Source organism: Etheostoma spectabile, chromosome 9 (genome assembly GCF_008692095.1).
Source record: "Etheostoma spectabile isolate EspeVRDwgs_2016 chromosome 9, UIUC_Espe_1.0, whole genome shotgun sequence".
Classification (NCBI taxonomy): Eukaryota; Metazoa; Chordata; class Actinopteri; order Perciformes; family Percidae; genus Etheostoma; species Etheostoma spectabile.
In genome coordinates this window covers 24,834,288-24,855,271 of record NC_045741.1, presented here as the reverse complement: position 1 = coordinate 24,855,271, position 20,984 = coordinate 24,834,288, and the positions used below count along the sequence as shown (strand labels likewise).

General features: G+C 39.9%; 1 protein-coding gene across 5 annotated transcripts in view; it reads left to right on the top strand.

Annotated features, from left to right (window-relative positions):
* The window catches only part of lpp (LIM domain containing preferred translocation partner in lipoma), a 144,823-nt gene that overhangs the window by 42,103 nt on the left and 81,736 nt on the right, over positions 1–20,984 (top strand). For 4 of the 5 annotated variants that reach the window (XM_032526751.1, XM_032526750.1, XM_032526752.1 and 1 more), the window contains 2 exons: positions 5,048–5,241; positions 19,398–19,498. In XM_032526751.1, coding sequence (XP_032382642.1) covers positions 5,052–5,241; positions 19,398–19,498 — 291 coding nt within the window. In that variant the 5' untranslated portion in view covers positions 5,048–5,051. The remainder of the gene's footprint in view (positions 1–5,047; positions 5,242–19,397; positions 19,499–20,984) is intronic. The other variant, XM_032526754.1, reaches the window with a different exon arrangement.

The following is a 20,984-nucleotide window of genomic DNA, read 5'->3' as shown; positions in this document are numbered from 1 at the left end:
CTCCTCCCAGCTGGACGTGCCTGGAGCTCCTCTCTAGGGAGGTGCCCAGGGGGCATCCTTACCAGATGCCCAAACCACCTCAACTGGCTATAATATACAGTGGTGCTCAAAAGTTTACATACACATGCTTAAGTTGACTAAAAAGAGGAATAAAAAAATCATGTTTTGGAAATTATTTAATACCTAAATTAAAAAATGAGGTAAAAACAACCTTTAAGGACACCAATTTTCTTTGTGAATGAATAACGTATTGTAAATAAATAAAGTTCTATTTAAAATACAGGGGTCATAAGTATACATACCCCTATGTTAAATTCCCATAGAGGCAGGCAGATTTTTATTATTAAAGGCCAGTTATTTCCTGGATTCAGGATATTATGCATCCTGATAAAGTTCCCTTGGCCTTTAGAATTAAAATCGCCCACATCCTCACATACTCTTCACCATGCTTAGAGATAGGCATGGGATACTTTCTATAAAATCATCTCTCAATGCAAATCAAACCAGGTATTAGTCTAACTGAAATAAAACCATGCTATCTCTAAGCATGGTGAAGAGTATGTGAGGATGTGGGGCTATTTAATTCTAAAGGCCAAGGGAACTTTATCAGGATGCATAATCCTGAATCCAGGAAATAACTGGCCTTAATAATAAAAATCTGCCTGCCTCTAGGGAATTTAAACTAGGGGTATGTATACTTATGACCCTGTATTTTAAATAAGAAACTTTATTATTTACAATACGTTATTCATTCACAAAGAAAATTGGTGTCCTAAAGGTTGGATTTACCTCATTTTTAATTTAGGTATTAAAAAAATTTCCAAAACATAATTTTTATTCTCTTTTTGTCAACTTAAGCATGTGTATGTAAACTTTTGAGCACCACGTATATATATACAGTGGTGTAAAAAGTGTTTATCCCCTTCCTCATTTCCTGTTCCTTGCATGTTTGACATTTAAGTGTTTCGGAACATCAAACCAATTAAACAAAGTCAAGGACAACACAGTAAACACCAAATGCAATTTGTAAATGAAGGTGTTTATTATTAAAGGTGAAAAAAAATCCAAACATCAGGCCCTGTGTGAAAAAGTGATTGCCCCTTGTAAAACATACTATAACTGGGTTGTCCACACCTGAGTTCAATTTCTCTAGCCACACCCAGGCCTGTATTGCCACACCTGTTCACAATCAAGATCACTTAAATAGGAGCTGCTTGCACAGTAAGGTCCACCAGAAGATCCTTAAAAGCTACACATCATGCCGAGACCAAAGAATTCAGGAACAATTGAGAAAGAAAGTAATTGGATCTATCAGTCTGGAAAGGGTTAAAAGCCATTTCAAAGCTTGGGAATCCAGTGACACCAGTGAGAGCCATTATCCACAAATGGAGAAGACATGGAAGTGGTGAACCTTCCAGGAGTGGCGGCGCCCAAAATTACCCAAGAGCGCAGCGACGACTCATCCAAGAGGTCACAAAAGACCCCACAACAACGTCCAAAGAAATGAGGCCTCACTTGCTCAGTTAAGGTCAGCGTTCATGCCTCCACCATCAGGAAAGACTGGGCAAAAATGGCCTGCATGGCAGAGTTCCAAGGAGAAAACCATGCTGAGCAAAAAGAACATCAAAGCTCGTTCAATTTTCCACAACACTCTTGATGATCCCCAGACATTTGGGACAACTTCTGGACCGATGAGACAAAAGTGGAACTCTTTGGAAGGTGTGTGTCCAAGTATATCTGGCGTAGAAGGAACACTGCATTTCATAAAAGAAAATTATACCAACAGTAAAAATGGTGGTGGTTAGTGTGATGGTCTGGGCTGTTTTGCTGCTTCAGGCCTGGAAGACTTGCCGTGATAAAAGGAACTATGAATTCTGCGTCTACCAAGGGATCTGAAGGAGAATGTCCGACCATCTGTGTACTCAAGCTGAAACAAACTTGGGTTCTGCAGCAGGACAATGATCCTAAACACACCGCAAGTCCACCACCGAAGGCTGAAGAAAAACAAATGAAAGACTTTGGAGTGGCCTAGCCAAAGTCCTGACCTGAATCCTATTGAGAGTTGGGTATGACCTTAAAAAGGCCGTTCATGCTCAAAAAAACCAATGTAACTGAATAGGACAATTCTGCAAAGATGAGTGGGCCAAATTCCTCCAGGACGCTGTAAAGCCTCATTGCACGTTATCGAAAACGCTTGGTTGCAGGTTGCTGCTAAGGGGGGCCCAACCAGTTATTAAGTTAGGGGGCAATACTTTTTCACACAGGGCCTGATGGTTTGGATTTTTTTCACCTTTAATAAAACACCTTCATTTCCAAATTGCATTTGTGTTTCTTGTGTTGTCCTTGACTATGTTTAAATTGGTTTGATGTTCCGAAACACTTAAGTGTGACAAACATGTCAAAGGAACAGGAAATGAGGAAGGGGGCAAACACTTTTTCACACCACTGTATATGGATTAGCTATTAATATGGACCGCTTCCTAATCTAACAATTTCAATCCAAGTGTCCTCCACCATAAAAACAACAATGTTGTAAAAACATTAATAACATTTGAAAATAAATTAATACATATTTATCTCTGTACATAACTTATAGACACTGATCTGATCTTGTTTTTTGACAGCTGCAGCAACACTAAAATCCTTTATTTTTAAGGCTTTTTCTGTTATGTAGTATTTTTGGTTTGAAAATATTTTGTTTTTGATTGGACATATGAATGCTCGGTGTGTATTACCTTGTTTTTTTTGTTTTACAAAATAATACCTGCTTAATAATCTGACTCCGTAGCTTCAATGCAAAAAGTTGACTTGAGTCTTCCTCACACATGGGGACAGGGACCAGCCTCCTCCATTTGGAATGCCCTAGCCCTCAGAGACAGTGGGAGACATCCCACAGTGTGAGGCGTTTCACACAGCGTGGGTCTTACTGGGCCTGTCAGAAACACGTAGTAGAACAATGTGAGGAAGTATACAGTATACTGGTGGAAGTCAGCTGCTGGTGTCTTCTTATTGAGCCATAACTTACTTTACTGCAATGTACTAGAATACTAAATTGCTGGTCAACATTATTCTAATCTCGAATTGCCAGACCACAGCGCTGTGGAGGAGGGTCTGGCTGGTCCACACAGCATTCTGGGATGGGAGACAAACATGCTCTGGTCTATCAACATTTCTCTAAACCAATCACAATCGTCTTGGGCGGGGCTAAGCTCCGGATGGAGCCACGGTGCCTCTGCTAAATAGTCTCAGGAAGGAAGTTGTTCTGGTGGAACATGTGTACGTTCAGAAGTAGTTTTAGTCGTCAACAGAAAACTCAGATTGGACAGATAGTCTAGCTAGCTGTCTGGATTTACCCTGCAGAGATCTGAGGACCAGGTAACCATAGTCCTCAGATTGGACAGATAGTCTAGCTAGCTGTCTAGATTTACCCTGCAGAGATCTGAGGACCAGGTAACCATAGTCCTCAGATTGGACAGATAGTCTAGCTAGCTGTCTGGATTTACCCTGCAGAGATCTGAGGACCAGGTAACCATAGTCCTCAGATTGGACAGATAGTCTAGTTAGCTGTCTGGATTTACCCTGCAGAGATCTGAGGACCAGGTAACCATAGTCCTCAGAAGTCCACCAGAGGTTGGAACGCCAACACAGAGACAGAGGAAGGAAATGTAAAATGTATCCAGCAAAATTTCCTGCAGCGCCGGAGCAATCCCCTAAGTGGAACATGAAGGATATAGACCGGTTTTGGCCCGATATCCATATTGGATCAGTGCATCCCTAGATACTAAGTCACATTAGTTTTCCAGTTCTTTGAGATTTCTGGGCTGTCTGTCACGCACGGGCACTAGCAACAAACTCTGTGTGTCCAAGAACAATTTAATCAGTGGAAATGACGTTAGATCAGACACAGACTTCTGTAGTAGATTAGTGTTACGTTTCCAGTGTCACCGCTCCGAGCTGTAACGTTAGTTGAGACGGACAGACGCCTTGTTTCTTTAGGCTAACTATATTAGCTTTAGCCTGGCTGGTAGCAGCTTACTGCTTGTTTCTTTAGGCTAACTATATTAGCTTTAGCCTAGCTGGTAGTAGCTTTCTGCTTGTTTCTTTAGGCTAACTATATTAGCTTTAGCCTGGCTGGTAGCAGCTTACTGCTTGTTTCTTTAGGCTAACTATATTAGCTTTAGCCTGGCTGGTAGCAGCTTTCTGCTTGTTTCTTTAGGCTAACTATATTAGCTTTAGCCTGGCTGGTAGCAGCTTTCTGCTTGTTTCTTTAGGCCGGGAGACGTTGTGATTATGTTGCATTAATCAGCTGATTTAGTTTGTATTTACTTTACTACACACGGAGACCTCACTTCCCATAACAATAAATTCCGTAGGACTAACGTCACATACACACGCTGCCCACATGGCTACCTGTCTTAAAGGGGCCGTCCACATGGCTACCTGTCTTAAAGGGGCCGTCCACATGGCTACCTGTCTTAAAGGGAAGTGTCGGACGGTAATAATCATATAAAAGGTGAAAGTTTACTTTTCTACAGTATCAAGCAGCAAAAAAGGATTAGCGTCAACATCGCAACGTTGTGTGATGTGACTATTCGCGATGTTGATGCTAAAACACAATATCGTTGGGCCCTAATAGAATGCAGATACGCTCCCCAACAGTGAAGCCAAAACATCTCAATCATAAATCTCCCTCTGACACTTGAGTCTTAACACCCCCCATTCCTAGTCACTACAGTTGCACTAACCTGCATCCTGGACTATACATCTGCCCATTGCACATACTATATATTATTTACACATTCTGCACTCAACCCATTCAGCCTCTCAGTTACTTTGTATACTTTACTTTGTATATATTTCTTTCTGTATTTATGGTTTATTTCTGTTGCTGTTTAATATTTTTGTTTTCATATGCAGGCACCATTCACCAAGGCAAATTCCCCATAAGCATAACTAATTGTGGCAATAAACCCTTTTTTCTGATTCTGAGTCCTTGAGTTCACAGGTCCAAGCTTGAGTTTACCTAGCGTTTGTCTTTCCTCATCAGAACCATGTGGAACCCAGTGAACAGTAACGACCAGGCGGGACAAGTGGCTGCCAGGATGGAGACTACTTTGGGTAATGCGAGCATCTCCATCTCCCAGCAGCAGGCACCCAAGAAATTTGCCCCTGTGGTCGCACCCAAGCCCAAGTTCAACCCTTACAAACTGCCGGGAGAGGCCACCCACCCTGACACTTCTGGTAACAACACTCTAAATTACTAATATCAAGTAATTTAAAATAAAACCTTTATACTCTCACCATGCACACTCTCTGAAACAAGAAAAGTAAATCAAAGAACATTGGTGTTGTTCCCCCACTGGCTGGAGTTTCTCTTTAGCATGCCATGTCCGCTCAAAGTCAGCATCCTCACTGTTCTGACAGCCGGATCAAACCGGCCCCAACGGTCCCGAATCTTCCACATTACAAACATCAGACACATTTTGTCTTTCCCTCTCCATTTATAGAATGACTAAATGTTCATGTTCCACTTCTCTTTAAATTATTTATTCTTCTCAGTGATGGTGTGATGAATTAGAGAAGAAAGAAAGACCTGCTCAAACAAACTTTGCAAAACATAATCAATAAAGGCACGATTCAATCATTTTCCAGATAGCTGAGCTTTTTTTAGTATTGGTTGCCACGGTTATAGTTTGATATATATATATATATATATATATATATATATATATATTATAGTCCTAAAAAGCTCATTGATAAAAGATGTTACTCCGGGCCTGCAGTGTGCTACATCTGGACCGTGAACAGAGGAGCAGTAAATAATGTAAAATAAATTAAAAATAAGGCACTCAAACGCATCATACTCAATAATGCTAGAGAGACTTTTATTGTCATGGTACGTTTAAGTATAATTCTAGTTTAAAGCTACAGGGATCTTGGATGTTTGTGGTTGGGCCTCTTGTTTCCATCGGTATCACAACATCGGGTTGCTAAGCTGTGCTCCGACAGAACGCAAAGGGAATTTTCATTAAGTGGTCTAAAGTACTAAAGTACAGGTGGACCGGGTGTGGCTGTGGGGGTCTGGAACCGCTCTCCTTTTATGGCTCTGTGTATGTATCAATCGAGCCGTATGGCCTTGCAATAATTTTGTTTAGTTAATAGTTAATAGTTTTGCTTCATTAGATTAGATTAGATTAGATTCAACTTTATTGTCATTACACATGTACAGGTACAAGGCAACGAAATGCAGTTTGGGTCTAACCAGAAGTGCAATAGCAGTAAGTGCAGGATATACAATGGTTCCGTAAGTGCAAGACATGGATATGTAATGAATAAATATAGAAAAGAATACTATTATAAACAGAGTTTTACAGATGGGTTTGTCCTATGAATACAAAATATAGATAACAGGTATTGTGAGCAAGATTTACAGCTAGGAATTTGGTGGATATTACTATAATTGCAAATTTTTTACAGATATGTGCAAACAGCATAATATACTAATGAAATAAGGTAAAGTTTGGGCAGAAACTATCCGAATTAAAGTGCGGTGGAAAGTAATTGCATATTACAGTTAAAGTACGGTAGTGCGGATGTAAATGTAAACAATTGGTACTGTAAATAAATAAATTCATGCATGCACTCACATCTTTGCATTGAGACAGAGGCCTTGTTGCATGCCTAATTTCTAATAAACATACAGTGTAAGACCTGTGGTTTGCAGTCATGTGCGAGTCCAGGAAGCCTTGCGTTGTCTGCTCTTTTAGGCCCCTCGGGGGCTCATGGTTTGTTTGTCTAAAAAAGGATCTAGTGCCACAAGTTAATGTGCAATAAACACATTTACTAATAGAGTCTTAGTGAAACTCCTTTAATTAGCCTTTGTTCCACTGCAACAGGGTTACAGTCTGGACTTCTTAAGATTCACATCTGAGCCATAGGTTATTTAAGATGAGGCAGAATGATGTTGGGCAAACACACAGAGTTATGCTCCACAGAGCATAACTCTGTGTGTTTTACATGAGGCAAATATGACTTCTCAACTGCCTTTGATGAGTAATATCTGTCGAAAGAGAAGCTCATATTATAACATATAATAATTGTTTCATTATTTCAAAAAACCCTGTCCTAATGAAGACTCCCTTGTTTAGTCAAATAAAGATGTAAAATATGTTTGAGTTTTAGGCCAATATGGTCATGTTTTAGTGTTGTTAATAAGAAGCGCAAGCCTTTTTGAACCAAAAAAACAAAAAAACACAAAAATAGAATGATCAATGCAAATAAAGCGAAACATCTCTCTTTTGCTGTGAAGAATACTACGACATGAATGTCTTTTGAAATCTTTTTGAGTCATTGCTGATAAATAAAATCTGAAAAATGCAGACGCCTACTCAGTGTTACCTACAGGCCTTTCACAGGCATTGATGCTTCATTTTTGCATATGCTCCAAGTAGCAACTTATAGGACAACAATACATAACTTTGTGTAAAGAGATGGATACACATTTCCTCTATAGATGGTATTTTTCACAAAGACTATTACTATTGAGTCCACAGTTAATTTGACGGAAGTTATCAGTGAGCCAGTTGTTGTAAAAGTACAACACTTGTCATGTCATCGGCCATATTTGTCCCACCTCACCATCTGGTATGTGTGTTGTAATACGAACATTATGTAAACGTCTACCCTCAAACCCCCTGAGAACCCTAGATTTCCAAAACAGGGGAAACGGTTATGAAATTCGGCATGCAGTGAGCCCACTGTCGGGTTGAAAACACTGCTGTCTGGGGGGGGTTGTGGTTTGAGTGCGGACCTCTCTGGTACTCCAGATGTTAGTTTTGTAAAAATTGTTCTTAGACGGCTGCTGTTAGAGCTCTGCCCACCACCGAGGAAGAAAACAAACTACCGTCACCAGTCATCCCATCTGGTTCATTTTCTTAATTTGGCCTGTGTTCTAGATCAGAGATCTCACTGCACAGGGGCCACCTAATTACTGTTAGTTTTGTAAAAGTTTCCAGAAAAATTAAAATGTGTGAAGATGATTTCAACATATCATTAGCAAATATAAATCAGCATCATCATCATTTGGGGGACAAAGCCATTGCTGATAGGCTTACTGGCCGATAGGTAAGGGAGTCCCTGAGGTAGACTACACAGATCCAGTTCATTGTAAGGATTCACTGTGCCACATGTGTGTTAACAGTGATTTATAAAATAATATCAACAATTATTATTTTAATAGTTTAGTACTCTATGCATAAAATGGGTATATATAAAGGCTTTAGGCCACCCAACATGTTATTGTAGGCCCAGTTTAATACACAAATTCATTTTTATACAATTTAATAAACTGTTTGTGATTTAGTAGGGGGCCCCTGCTCTGTCTCTCTTTCAGTTACGGGGTCCTGGGCTTACAACGCGTCCTGGTCTAGGTACTTCGGCATACATTGAAGTCCACAAGCAGTTTTGTATTTGATTGTTCAATGTTTCAGTGATGTTTCCTCCGTTTCTATAAAGGACGGACGGAACCCTGGAACTCGTAAGTGTTGATTTTTACCTTTGACCATGTTGTCATATTTTCAGCAAAATTACAAAAAAGAAAAAGACAAAAAAAAATCTTTTGGGGGCCCCCTGGTAGCTGACCTGTTTGAGCGTCCCCCCCCCCATGTGCAAAGGCTGCGTCTTGACCGCAGTGGCCAGGTAGAGTCGACCTGGGCCCTTTTGCTGCAGTACCCACCCCCCCCCCCCCATTTCCTGTCTTTAGCTGTCTTATTAAATAAAAGCCAAAAAAGACGATAAAAATAATCCCTTTCAAAAAAGGTATGTCATTCCCAGTGGATGATTTGTTGCATTATTAAAGCCTCGTAATTCCAGAATGTCATTTTACTACAAAAACATTTAATCTAGAACCGTTGGCTACTGTCTTATTTTCCACAATTAATCATTGTCTGGGAATTAAGAGGATTAATGTAACAATATAAAGAGGGTGGGGATACATGTGTAGATGATATAATTGTTGCAATGTAAATGTTTTACTGTTATGAATTCAGTCATGCCGGAGTTGCATTGTTAATATGTCATCACCTCAGTGACTTGAGAAGAAGTTGCTGTTCACATTGGCTATGATGGTATTACATAAACTGAGCAATGCTCAGAATTAATTCTTCATTACAAAGATTCAGTTGAGGTCAAATATACTGTTGATTGAGATGAGAACTATGGAGGAAATACTAATTAAGTCTTTAAAGTCCTTGCAGCTGTTTTTATTGCTGATATCTAAACGTTGCAGCATGTTGCAGTGATAAAGTCAAGTGATCATATGTTCATTTTTTAGCCACAGCATCATTTTTCATTAAAACATTAACATTTAAAAATGACACTGCTTGTTGTCAGAGTTTTAAACACGCACATGTGTAAAACCATCTGCAGACATCTCCACTTGTCAAAGGATAAGACGTCTTTATGGACAGATTATCTGGGTCTTGCTCTCTTTATTTATTTAATATCTTTTATATCAAATGTGGGGACTGTCTGATGTAAAATGGAGGATTAGCATAAAAATTAGGGACAAGTCAATTTGGCACAGCGCCTCGCTGTCCCTTTGTCTAGCAGGGGCCAGTATCAGGGCTGGAATGAGCTGTCTGGGACCCGGTCTTATTGTGCAGACAAAGAAGCCGGGGAGGACGGGGCAGTGCACGGTTAGCGAGGTCTGTCCTCCTTTTCAGGGAGAACTTGTTCTGATTAAAGCCCCAGCAGGAGGAAGTGAAGGACATATAGGTCTCAGACAGTGACCCTTTACTCCAAATTCCTTCCAACACATCAGATGTTAGGGTTTAACTTGATCTCATACGGTACATGTACCGTAGGAAGGGCAGTCGCGATTGCTTTTTGCTTTGAGACGTCAGTGCTCCACTTCTTTACTGTATGGACGTTCTTGGCTGCAACATTTTGAGTTGTAGGGAATCTTAAAAGTACCCTGATATGAGTGTAATGCGTGTGTGATTAGATCCGAAGCGGCTCTGCAACACACTGAAGGAGAGGTGGACAAAATATCATGAATATTTGTACAAGGTAATGCAATCCAGTGCAATAGCCCTGCAATAAAAGCTCCCTTGCTAAGGCCTATTAGCTTCAGTTTGCAACAGTATTGACAGAAGTGTGTCATTTAGTGTTTCCTGTCAAAATTTGAAAATGGTAAAAATAAAATAAAGCCTGCATGATATTGGCAGATGGAGGAGGTGACAGGTGCACCAATGCATTGTGGTAAAAACTGGCCTTCCTTGAAATCTCTTGTAACAAAAAGACCTCACATCCCTATTTGATGCTAATAGATTACTTTCTACCGTGACATCAATTATTTTAATGAGTACTTTATTTTCCTCATAACAGTCACACAATCAGCTAGTTAAAACAGCAATAAAAAAGAGCAGAAACCGACAGAAAGAAGGAAGAAAAAGAGAAACAGGCGGTGGGCTGCCAGAGATCAATATCTTGACATCCTTTTTGACAGTGGGAGTAAAGGGTCCTGGGTAAAATGTTTTGCACGCGTGCCGTTGGCTTTGTGTGCAGCTGTGTGCGTAGATCAACATGGTGACTAGTTAGGGTGTTCAGTGCTCTCGGGGACTTCTCTGTTTCAGTTGAACTACGCGTGAGAACCGAGTGTTAAACGTGATGTCGAGGACAGCGGACTTATTCCTAAAAACAGACGTAGATTCAGTTTCTGTTGACTCCCGTCAGTACTTTCCCTTGTTCTTTTACATGTACTGTACATGACATTCTCATCAGTATTTTCAGAAATCTCTCTAGCCACTGCCTTGCACTGTTGTTACATTCAGGACTTTTATTTTTGCTATACAGTATTTCTTCAAATATCTGTTTAGAATGATCTTAGTCAGGTGTTGATATGGGGAATTTCTTTTGGTTCTGTATAAAGTGAATATGAATATACATTTGGTGGGACCAAAGAGTGTCTGCCACCACAAGAAAATGCTTCACACGGGAATGAGTCATCACCAGCAATTTAATTCAGATTATATTTATTTTTTTGGATGAATAGATTCATATCTATAACTTAATATATTAAAATCAGACTTCTTTCAAAAACCTCAGGACCACACAAATGAACACGGATGCCATTTTGTGACAGTAACATGGTGTCGTGTGTGCCGTCTCCTATGAAGGTTAATAAGTTTTTGTAGCAAGATAATCATAGTGAAAGTTAAAAAACATCCGAGAGGGGCTGTTTTGGATCAAACTTCTCACACTAAGTTACCAGAAACCCGCTAATTGTTTGCTCAGAGCAGTTCAAAAGTGTCGACCATGTGCATAAGCTGTTTTTATTCCTCCGTGCTTGACTGGCCAGAGGCAAACTGACTACCGGTTGTTATGTCAGAGTCCCTCATGGGTGTCACCAGGAGAATTTACAGGAAATCCACGATGAGTGTGTCACTGTCCCCGTAGAACCCACAGGCTCGCGCTCTGGAGCCCACTTTTCTCTAAGTAGAACACAGACCTTAACTACTTTTGTGTTTTGTCTGCAGTGTGTTAAAGCCTCCGCAAGTCAACTTCTTTTAATCTTTGCTTCAAAGTTTATATGTTTTCTTTGTTCTCCTGAGAGAGAGAGAGAGAAAGAGAGAGAGAGCGAGCGAGAGAGAGAGAGAGAGATGCATATGTATAATATAGTGTACAACTTTTTATCCCCACTATAACATTTCATGTGTTGCTAGTTCTTATGCAGCCACATTGAGAAGTTTCACTTCTCTAAATCTTAGCACTATCTTTAAGGGTCATAACATTGTGAAAATACATATCCGGTCTGTTCTGTCCACAGAATCAAAGGAACTTTGAATGCTGAGTAAGATTTCAAACATTGATTTGGGCACAGGAAAAAGTAGTCTCCTTCTATTTGATTGCATGAAGTGATAATCAATTATGAGACAACACATAGTCATTATAATAGTCATATTCACAATAAATTATATATCTGAAATATACACATACCATGTTAGTATATGAGAATTCAGTTAAAAAACAATACCACTGTTTACTGTTTCTACTCTGTAAAGCGACTTTGAGCTTGGGAAAAGCGCTATACAAATTCAATTTATTATTATTATTATTATTATTATTTATTATTATTACCATATATACCATCCAATGATTTTTTTTTTTCTAAAATCATTACAGACTGGACTCAAACCCCGGTCCCCTCACACTGATGTCCCCCTATTTACCGTCATCGACCCTTAATAATAATAATAATAATAATAATAATAATAATAATAATAATAATAATAATAATAATTATAATAATAAAGTGACATGCACCAATGGCAGTGGCCGATGTTATTTGCTTCGTGTTAATTGGTCAGACTCATCCAACAGTAGCCTATCCTGTGGGTGAGTTATGTAAACAAACAACAAAGCATGTGAGCTCCGACGGACTCCATGATGCCTTCAGGTACACTCGCTAATGGTAGGGAATTATTTCTCATTCACTGTTAGTGGGATATTAGTTAATGTAATATTTTTTATAATGAGATTTATTTGTTTACCTGTTGCAAAAGGAAACATCAACAACATCGACAACATTGGCATCGACTAAATGATTATTCTCCACCTCGGTCTCGACATCAGCCTAGTTAAAATGGACCCAACGGCTCAGGTGTGAAAGCAACCTATTTACCATTAACATATTAACATATTAACAACGTGACCCAAGCTGATATGTTCCCATGTATTGGCCTAGCTCTAATACTGTATACACTACGTACTTTATACTAATCACATAATATATACAGTATGATCTTAAAACATTGAAAATGTAATTTTCCCTAAGTGAGATTAAAAAGCTATTTGATAGTTTTATAGTTGACAAGCACAATGTAAAGTGTTCTCCATCAAAGAGATTAAGACACTTCATCAATTACATTAAGTATCCATTAGATGGTAATTATGTTTAAATGTCACCATATCACTCACACTGTGGAACTGTACTTGTAGCAGTGGAATACCCATCACAAGTATCTTATTTCAATAGGTCAGAAGGCCATGTGATACAAGTTCAAAGTAGATGTACGGCCCGTTACCCCACCTCCACTTTGGCTCTTGGTCTTCGAGTGAGTGGATGAAGGTTTCCAGTAGATTCTCCCGGTTAGAAAAAGGTTTTGTGTTCTGACACCGGCGGAGTTTACACAGCCGTGACATTTGACTGGCTTCATTTGCTCTCTCTCCCGTGTGTTTATAAGAAATGCCAGCAAAGCTCCGCTCTCCGCTGTAAAGAATCACGCTTTCACTCATCAGCAAACCTTCCATCAACTTCCTAACGTCCCATTTTGAGGCACTTTTTGTTCAGCCCATTTGATGTCTTAAGCTTTAAGATGAAAAAAGGCCAACTCTGAAACCATTCACCTATTCGCAGTATTTGTTTCTTTGCTTTTATACAAAAACATAATCCGTCTGCTGTTCCTGATTTGAATTTCTCCTCCCGTGGGAATTCTCCTCAGGGTAGCAGAAGCCAATTTTGGTCTGCTCCTTTACACTTAAAACAAGTATATCTCCAAAGACCTCAAATCCTTCTCTTCCATCTCCAAACCAAATGAAGTCATAAATCACTCCTCTATACATATCATGCTAATTAAGAGCAGGGCTCAGCTGCTCTTCTCCAGCGAAGGATGGAATAAAATGTCTCCATAATTATGTCAAAACAATGTGCACTCAACCTCTGCCACAGCACATTTGGGACGGCTAGGAGGAGATAAAGCATGTGGAGTGACACCCAGGACTGAAAACACTTTTTTCCATTTTGTCTGGAAGCGATTCAAGATTTTTTTGCTACTGTATAGAGTAAAGACACCGCTCTGATTTTTATTTTAAATACAGATTAGGTTTGTGTAAATAGAAAAGAATGAACAGTTTAGGTTTTAGTAAGTCGGGCTGCACGGCGGTCTTCCTGTTTGTGATTACCTGTCTGGTCGACCCATTCGCTGACGTCGCACCCAGGAAGTAGAGGATACACTGAAATGATGGCCAAAATAAAAATAGCTTTTTTATATAAATAGCTATATAAATAGCTACGTGGCTTACTTCATAAGGACTACGGCGTCACTAGAAACGTTAATATAGGTCGTGTTTGCTGCCTGAACAGTTTTTTGGGGGGATGACAGCCTCGTCCACTGTCTCACACCCCCGCACTCATTTTGGCTCATTGCAGCATGTGTGAACAGACACCAAGCTCTCAGCAATAAATTAATAAAAGTTCAGGTTATGTCCAACACACAGGCAAACACGGCGTGTTTCTCTTCCGATGATGGGCTGTTCTCTCCTTTCTTTCCCTGAGGAGGAAGGCAGTCCTTCTGGGCTTTGTCCTAAGTCGTTACACACCAGATGGCCAGCGCTTACACACTCTAACACTGATCATATTGTACATATGTAAATCTATAAACATATGCTCAACCTTCAGACGCCATTGCATATCATAATCCTCAACCTGCAAAGGTTTTTTTTCTTCCTACAAAGATCTATTCCTTTTTTTTCTGTATTATTTTTAAACAAAATCCATAAATTCAAAGCATTTTCTCATAGACAATCAAGTATAGGGCTAACAAAGGTGGCTGTCATGAGTTACATACAGCACTTGAAGTGTTTATAAATGTGTCACTTGCTTGAAAAACAAAATGTAATATTAGTCCCAGTGTCACAGCTGGATCCATCTCCACCCTTTTATCTTTCCCCTCAACAATACTCCGGATCCCCGATAACCAATTATACTTCTTATGGCCTCTCAAATAACTTTAATCACTGATTAGGATTCCTTGTTCACAAAGAAGCTACTTAAAAGTAATTGCTCAATAAAGACAGGGGAAGTTGTCGTATTAAGTAGGTCTTCCTGCTGCTTCCTCTCATTAGGGCTCACTTGGAGCTTTCAACTCCTCATTGTCACAAATGGAGCCGGCTTCATTCACAGCACAGAGGCGTCGTCTCTCTGCCTCGTTCCCACTGCTTTGACGTGACGTGACCGCAGAAGCACCACGCAGACCTGCAGAACAGGAAGTGCAAACAGCCCAAACCTGTGCTGATCTTAGATCCATTAGAACAAGCCGAAATATTGGCTGACGCGGATTGGCTAGTTGTTTTGTGTACTACAGCAGAGATCTCAGAATTTTAAAGTTTCCCCCCAGATATTATGTTGTAGAGAGAAGAAGGTCCTCTTTTGAAAATAATAATAATATATTGTATTTATATAACGCTGACGATGACAGGAAATTATTCTGGTAAAAGAAAGAGAAGTGGGCAAACAAAAATGACATTTTTATTAAATGGCATTTTTGTGTGTAGAAAATACAAGTTTATTTTCAGGATGTTTTTCTCAGATTTTCACCCATTTCGTAATGTTTCAAACAACCCCCTGTGCTCTGGAAAGTTCTGGTTATTTTTTGCTTTAATATGGATTCATGTTGAAGCAGTTATAAGTTTGGTTTCTTTCCTGTTGCCTCACTCTCTCTTTATCTCACTCTTTTTTTAGACCAATCTGAAAAACAAATGAGACTTCATTACAAAAAACTAACTAAGTGTTTTGAAGGCATTCATCCTATCATACAAATTCATGAAACAACCTTTAATATATCCCTTTTCACATGAAAAATAACTGCTTCAAAAGCCCTTTTAGCCTATATACAACTAATGAAACCTACTCAATGACAATATTTTTTTGTACTTCGGCCCAACATAAACATTTTGTAAAAGCCATTACCAAAGCAATATAATATTAATATATTTCCCTGGGCGTGTATCACTGCTTTTATCAAGTTAAAAGCCCCGGTGGGCCGTGGGGGGGGGGGGGGGGGGGGGGGGGGGGGGGGGGGGACTCACAGGGCTGGTACCGGCGTGGGCCAGTAGTTTATGAACCTGTTTGGCCACGACGCCGACGCTTCGGGGGAGACAGACGTCAGCAAAATGAAAAGGACCGGGCATTGTGTACGCCCCCCCCCACGGAGGAAGGCTCTAATGTGATGAGTTCCATCCCCGTGCTGTAGTCTCTGTGTAACGCACAAATAAGTGGTGCAACGTGCAAGTGCCTTTTGGTGAGGAACACTGAAGGTAAACTTTAGTTTGTTTGCAAGAATATTCCACACGCAGCTTTAATTGCTTTTTTGGAAGTGTGATAATTGTTAAGCCAAAGCTATTTAAGTGTGTACATATCTCTAGAATGAGTTATGGGTTTTCATGGACTTCCTGGCCTTGGCGTTTTGAGTCTAAAGTACTAGAGACAGGTTCCACTCTTCAGCATTTTGCTAAATGAAGCCAGTAAAATCATAATTTAAATATACAAATATTAAGATCTGATCTGGCTCTTTCTTTTATAGAAGAATGTTAAGTTATTTAAAAAAGAAGCAATAACATTACATTCTACCTAATTGAAAAGGCTTCTGGTAAACGACTGTTTCCTAGCTGACCCTGAATCAGCCACAAACGTCTTCAAGGTTGAGTGCAGGTGTTAAGGACAGATTGGACGGATGGCCGACAGGTGAGAGGGTTTTACATGAGCACATTCACACATTTAACTCCTAAATGACAGTGTTGATGCTTTGCACTGTGCTGAACTCCTTTTCAATGGAGCATGCATCTCTGTAACATTTACCACAACTTGTCTTTTCCTGAAATGAGAAATCTAAAAACATCTTTGATGTTGGAGAGAAATGTACATGAATCTTAATGTTTTAATTCTCTGTAAGCCACAGGTTACAAGTGACTTACGGCTCTGTGGGGGAGGGAGGGGAGGGGAGGGGAGGGAGGACCGGGGCACAACCTTGTTGTCGAGCAGCACATTTTAGTTCCTCTCCCAGAGGTTTACACTTGAGTTTTAGCGGAGGTCACAAGGTTATTATATAAACAATTCAGCACCCAGAGGGAATGTTTAATGCAATGCTGACAATTTCTGAAATGTTGTAATGTTCAAGACGTGTGTACAATTCTAACATTATCACTCTGTCTTGCTTTTTTATTTCTTTCTCTTCTTCGGCAGTTTAGTCGAGGCAACTGTAAACCCGCGCTGAATTAATTTGGTCAGCTGCCTTGGATAAACTACATGGATGACATCAATTAAATTCTAATGAAAACAGATAAAAAGCCATGGAAAGCAAATGGAATTTCTGAACAGGACTCATCAAAGTCTTAGCATTGGAACAAATTCCCATTACGTCTCATAAAAGCCTTTAATTTGCAAAGCTCATGTCTGGTTTGGGGACTTAGAAGTACATGGTCAAATGATTCAGTGTTAAGTCCTTTGCCAAGAGAAGCCAAATCAGAATTTAATTTGGCATGTAACTCCTTATCCTGTCTGAAACATGTGGTTGGATGCAATCCTTGGATTAGCGTGGACTTTAGAACTACAAATTTGGCTTCTTCTCCTCTGGCAGAACAAACACCTAGTCTAACTCATTTTACATTTCCAATCTCTGGGGGAAAAGAAACACATGCCAAACACTCCAGATTAGTACTACTTAGTTAACCAAATTGCTACAATTATGTGTGTCACTCCATCGACGTGTTATGACGAGGCTCCATTTCTTCTCTGCTTCTCTTTTATCATAACTGTATAACCTCTTTCCAACGTCTGATTTGATTTGACAGTTGAAGAGAAGTGTTTGTACAGATGTTGCCTTTAGGAAATGGTGCATTATATCTTTTAGACAACTTAATGAGAAATATGGATATCTACATTCACTGTTTTGAATGTTTAGCTCAGAGTAACTTTAGAGGTACTTAAAGGCTGTGTCATGTCTGAATAATCAATCGGATCCTGATGAGCGAAGAGGGTTTGCAGGACCTGAAAGCGAGTAATGCAGCTCTTTTTGCAATGAACAATATGTTCTAAAGTTAAACCTGCAGTAATACATTTGGCCTTATTTACACATCCAGCAGACACAGAGCTACATTAGCATTCATTAGGATTTGTGTTTCAGCTCACCTGATGAATGCAAGTCCAATATTCACACTGCTTTTAGCTCCGTTTTCTTCTCCAAATATCTGTCCGTTTAGTTGCTAAATATTCCACTATGTTAGCTGGCTAGCTAGCACAGTGGATTTTTAGAGTGGGTTGGGGCCAAAAAACGCCCCTGATGAGAGCGGTGGTGGGTGAACCAAAAGAGTAGAGTTGTGGACCCTAACAACCAAAACGATGGAAGAGGCTGAGGTGCTCCGTCGAGCTGAGAGGACCTGCAGAGCTGGGTGCTAATTCCCTGCAGGTTCCTTACTATGAGTATCGCCAATAATTTCCCAAATCTTTTTGATTGCGATTCACAAGGATTCGGTATCAATTAGGTTGGAACATGTCAGTTACGTTACCAGTTTAGCTTGGATATAAAAGAGATTCTCAGAGAACTCGTGCTGTAAATTGTACAAGCAAGAAGAAGAAACCCTCAAATATTTTTGATAATGCACCAGGTTAATGTTACCATTTAGAATTGACCCCCCAAAAAAGTTAGTTTAAAGTACTTTTTACTTAACAGAACTAACATTATAGTAACATATTAAAAGATTGATTTAAAGATTTTATTGATCGATATCCGATCACTCAAGCAAAGATCAATTTTCATTGGAGAATGAATTATTTTCACCTAGCCCTACCTTTCAGATTAGGCAGCCATTTGATCCATTGTTAAAATAACAAATATTGATTAATCAAGCATCAATATTATTTGTTAAGTTGTCAAATTAAATCATTTGTGGCAAATGTTAGCCAGCAACTACCACGACTGTAGAGGACACGGTTTAACTTTAACCCTTACAATGTGTCATGTATTGGTAGCTTCCACAAATACGACAGGGCAAGGTTTAGTGTGAAGGGCTCAGTACATCCCACCGTTGGATCACTTCCCTGGGTGGGTGTTAGGAATGGATGGACGTGCATGCACGATCCACAGATCAGCATGCAGGAGCAGATCCGTTCATAGTTTTTACACACAGTATCCTCAGTTAGTGTTTGATGTGTAATTTTCTTTTCACCTTGGCCATGCAGAGCATATGTTTTTTTTTACTTTTAAGAATTTGTTTTTGTTGTTCTTGTCATTTTCTGTACCATTCACACTAATTATGAGAAGTTATTCACACTAGTTATTGAGAATATAAATACAACGAAAATTAAGTTTTAGTAGTGTAGCGTCTCTTCTTTTAGAAATGATGACAGTTTGAATGTAGGAAAAAAGAGGAAGTATTTAATAAGGTGTGTGTGTGTGTGTGTGTGTGTGTGTGTGTGTGTGTGTGTGTGTGGGGGTGTGTGGTGTGTGTGTGTTGTGGTGTGTGTGTGTGTGTGTGTGTGTGTGTGTGTGTGTGTGTGTGTGTGTGTGTGTGTGTGTGTGTGTGTGTGTGTGTGTGTGTGTGTGTGTGTGTGTGATCCCCAGCGGACTACCTTCCCCCTCCACCACCTGCGGAAGAGTCAACCGGTTTTCGCCCTCCCGGGTCCTTCCCTCCACCCCCACTGCTGAACTCATGCGACTATCAGGTGAGAGAAAGTGTTGCTGTATTCAATCTTCTCGTTGTCTGTAACTCTCTAAGAGTCGGCACGGAAAGCAAAACCCCCCGAGCTCTACTCTGAGTTCATGCACCAGGTCCAGTGAAACTGTCTGTCCACTTGAGTTGCAGCCAACTGCAGAAAACATCCAGCTCCAGATGCTGCCTGGAGCCAGCCACCCTAACTCAAGGAACCACAAACACATACCTTCTTCAATCCCTCAGAGCTCTCATGCAGGAAGGATGGAAGGCTGACACCTATTGGTGGAGCGCGGTCCCTTTTCTCTGCTCTGCTGATCATGATACCCACAGGCATTCATCCCTCCCGGGATATGTGGCCTCTGCCATCTCACTGACACTCTCAGCACCTGACCTGTGCTGCGAAATCCTCCAAAGGATTCACATTCTTTTGTTTAATGTTCCTCTTCAAGTCCCTCATTCAATTTGACCAGTTTCTTGCCCTAAATAAGTTTAGAGACAGAATGTTACATCATTTAATCATGCACCGAGTGTAAAATCACCACTCCTCCCACACAAACTGTACTCACAGATAATATAATACTGCATCCTGGAGAATAGCAGTGTATGTCTTCATGTGGTATTATGACCGAAGTACAGACACACTTATAGTACATACATACATATATATACATATATATATATATATATATATATATATTTTTTTTTTACATGCAGTGCAGTTCTGAATTTCAGCAATAGGATTGGGCATTCACAAAGTGACTGCCTTAATGTTGCTGTGCTTCCAGATTTTCACGTTCACTGAAACAGGTTTTGCTTGCTGTCATCACTCCTCCCGTCCACACTGACCATTAAAATATCCCTTTCTCACGCACTGCCATGTAAGTGATGGAGGAATCTGCAGTCCTCCTCCTGTGCATACTTATTAAAAAGTTTATCTGAAACTACTATCAGGCTCCAGGTTTCTGAGTTAGTCAAATCAAGTCTTTCTTATTAACACGGAATTCCCGTTTCGTCTTACCATCCCTTCGCTGTTGCTCATCACTAAAATCCAAAATCCAAAGAGTGAAAAAAAAAGACTAACTAACTAAGCATTTTGTTTCTCCTCACTTACTTTAAAGACAGATTATGAAGGGATCTTTTAAACGGCCATGATGTCCAGGAGGAGGAGCATATGGCCGTCTGACTATAAAAAAGGGGAACATATCCTTTAAGGTGAATAAACAATTAGAAAACCCCATAGCTTTTCTTAGCTCATAAAGAGCTATCATATACAGTTTGTTACAGTAAGTGGACATCATAGAGATAATAAGGCAAGTCCTGCAGTTTATCTTCTTTCCTGTTCACCACTGCCATCTCTGCTCTACTTCAAAAAACAATATTTGAGGCCTGAAATCACAGAAAGAAATGAAGTGCATAATTAGTTTAAAAAGTGCTTTCCTGTTTTCATCTGAGCTTTTCTTCTCCTATCATATTGGCTGTAGAACCCCCCCCCCCCC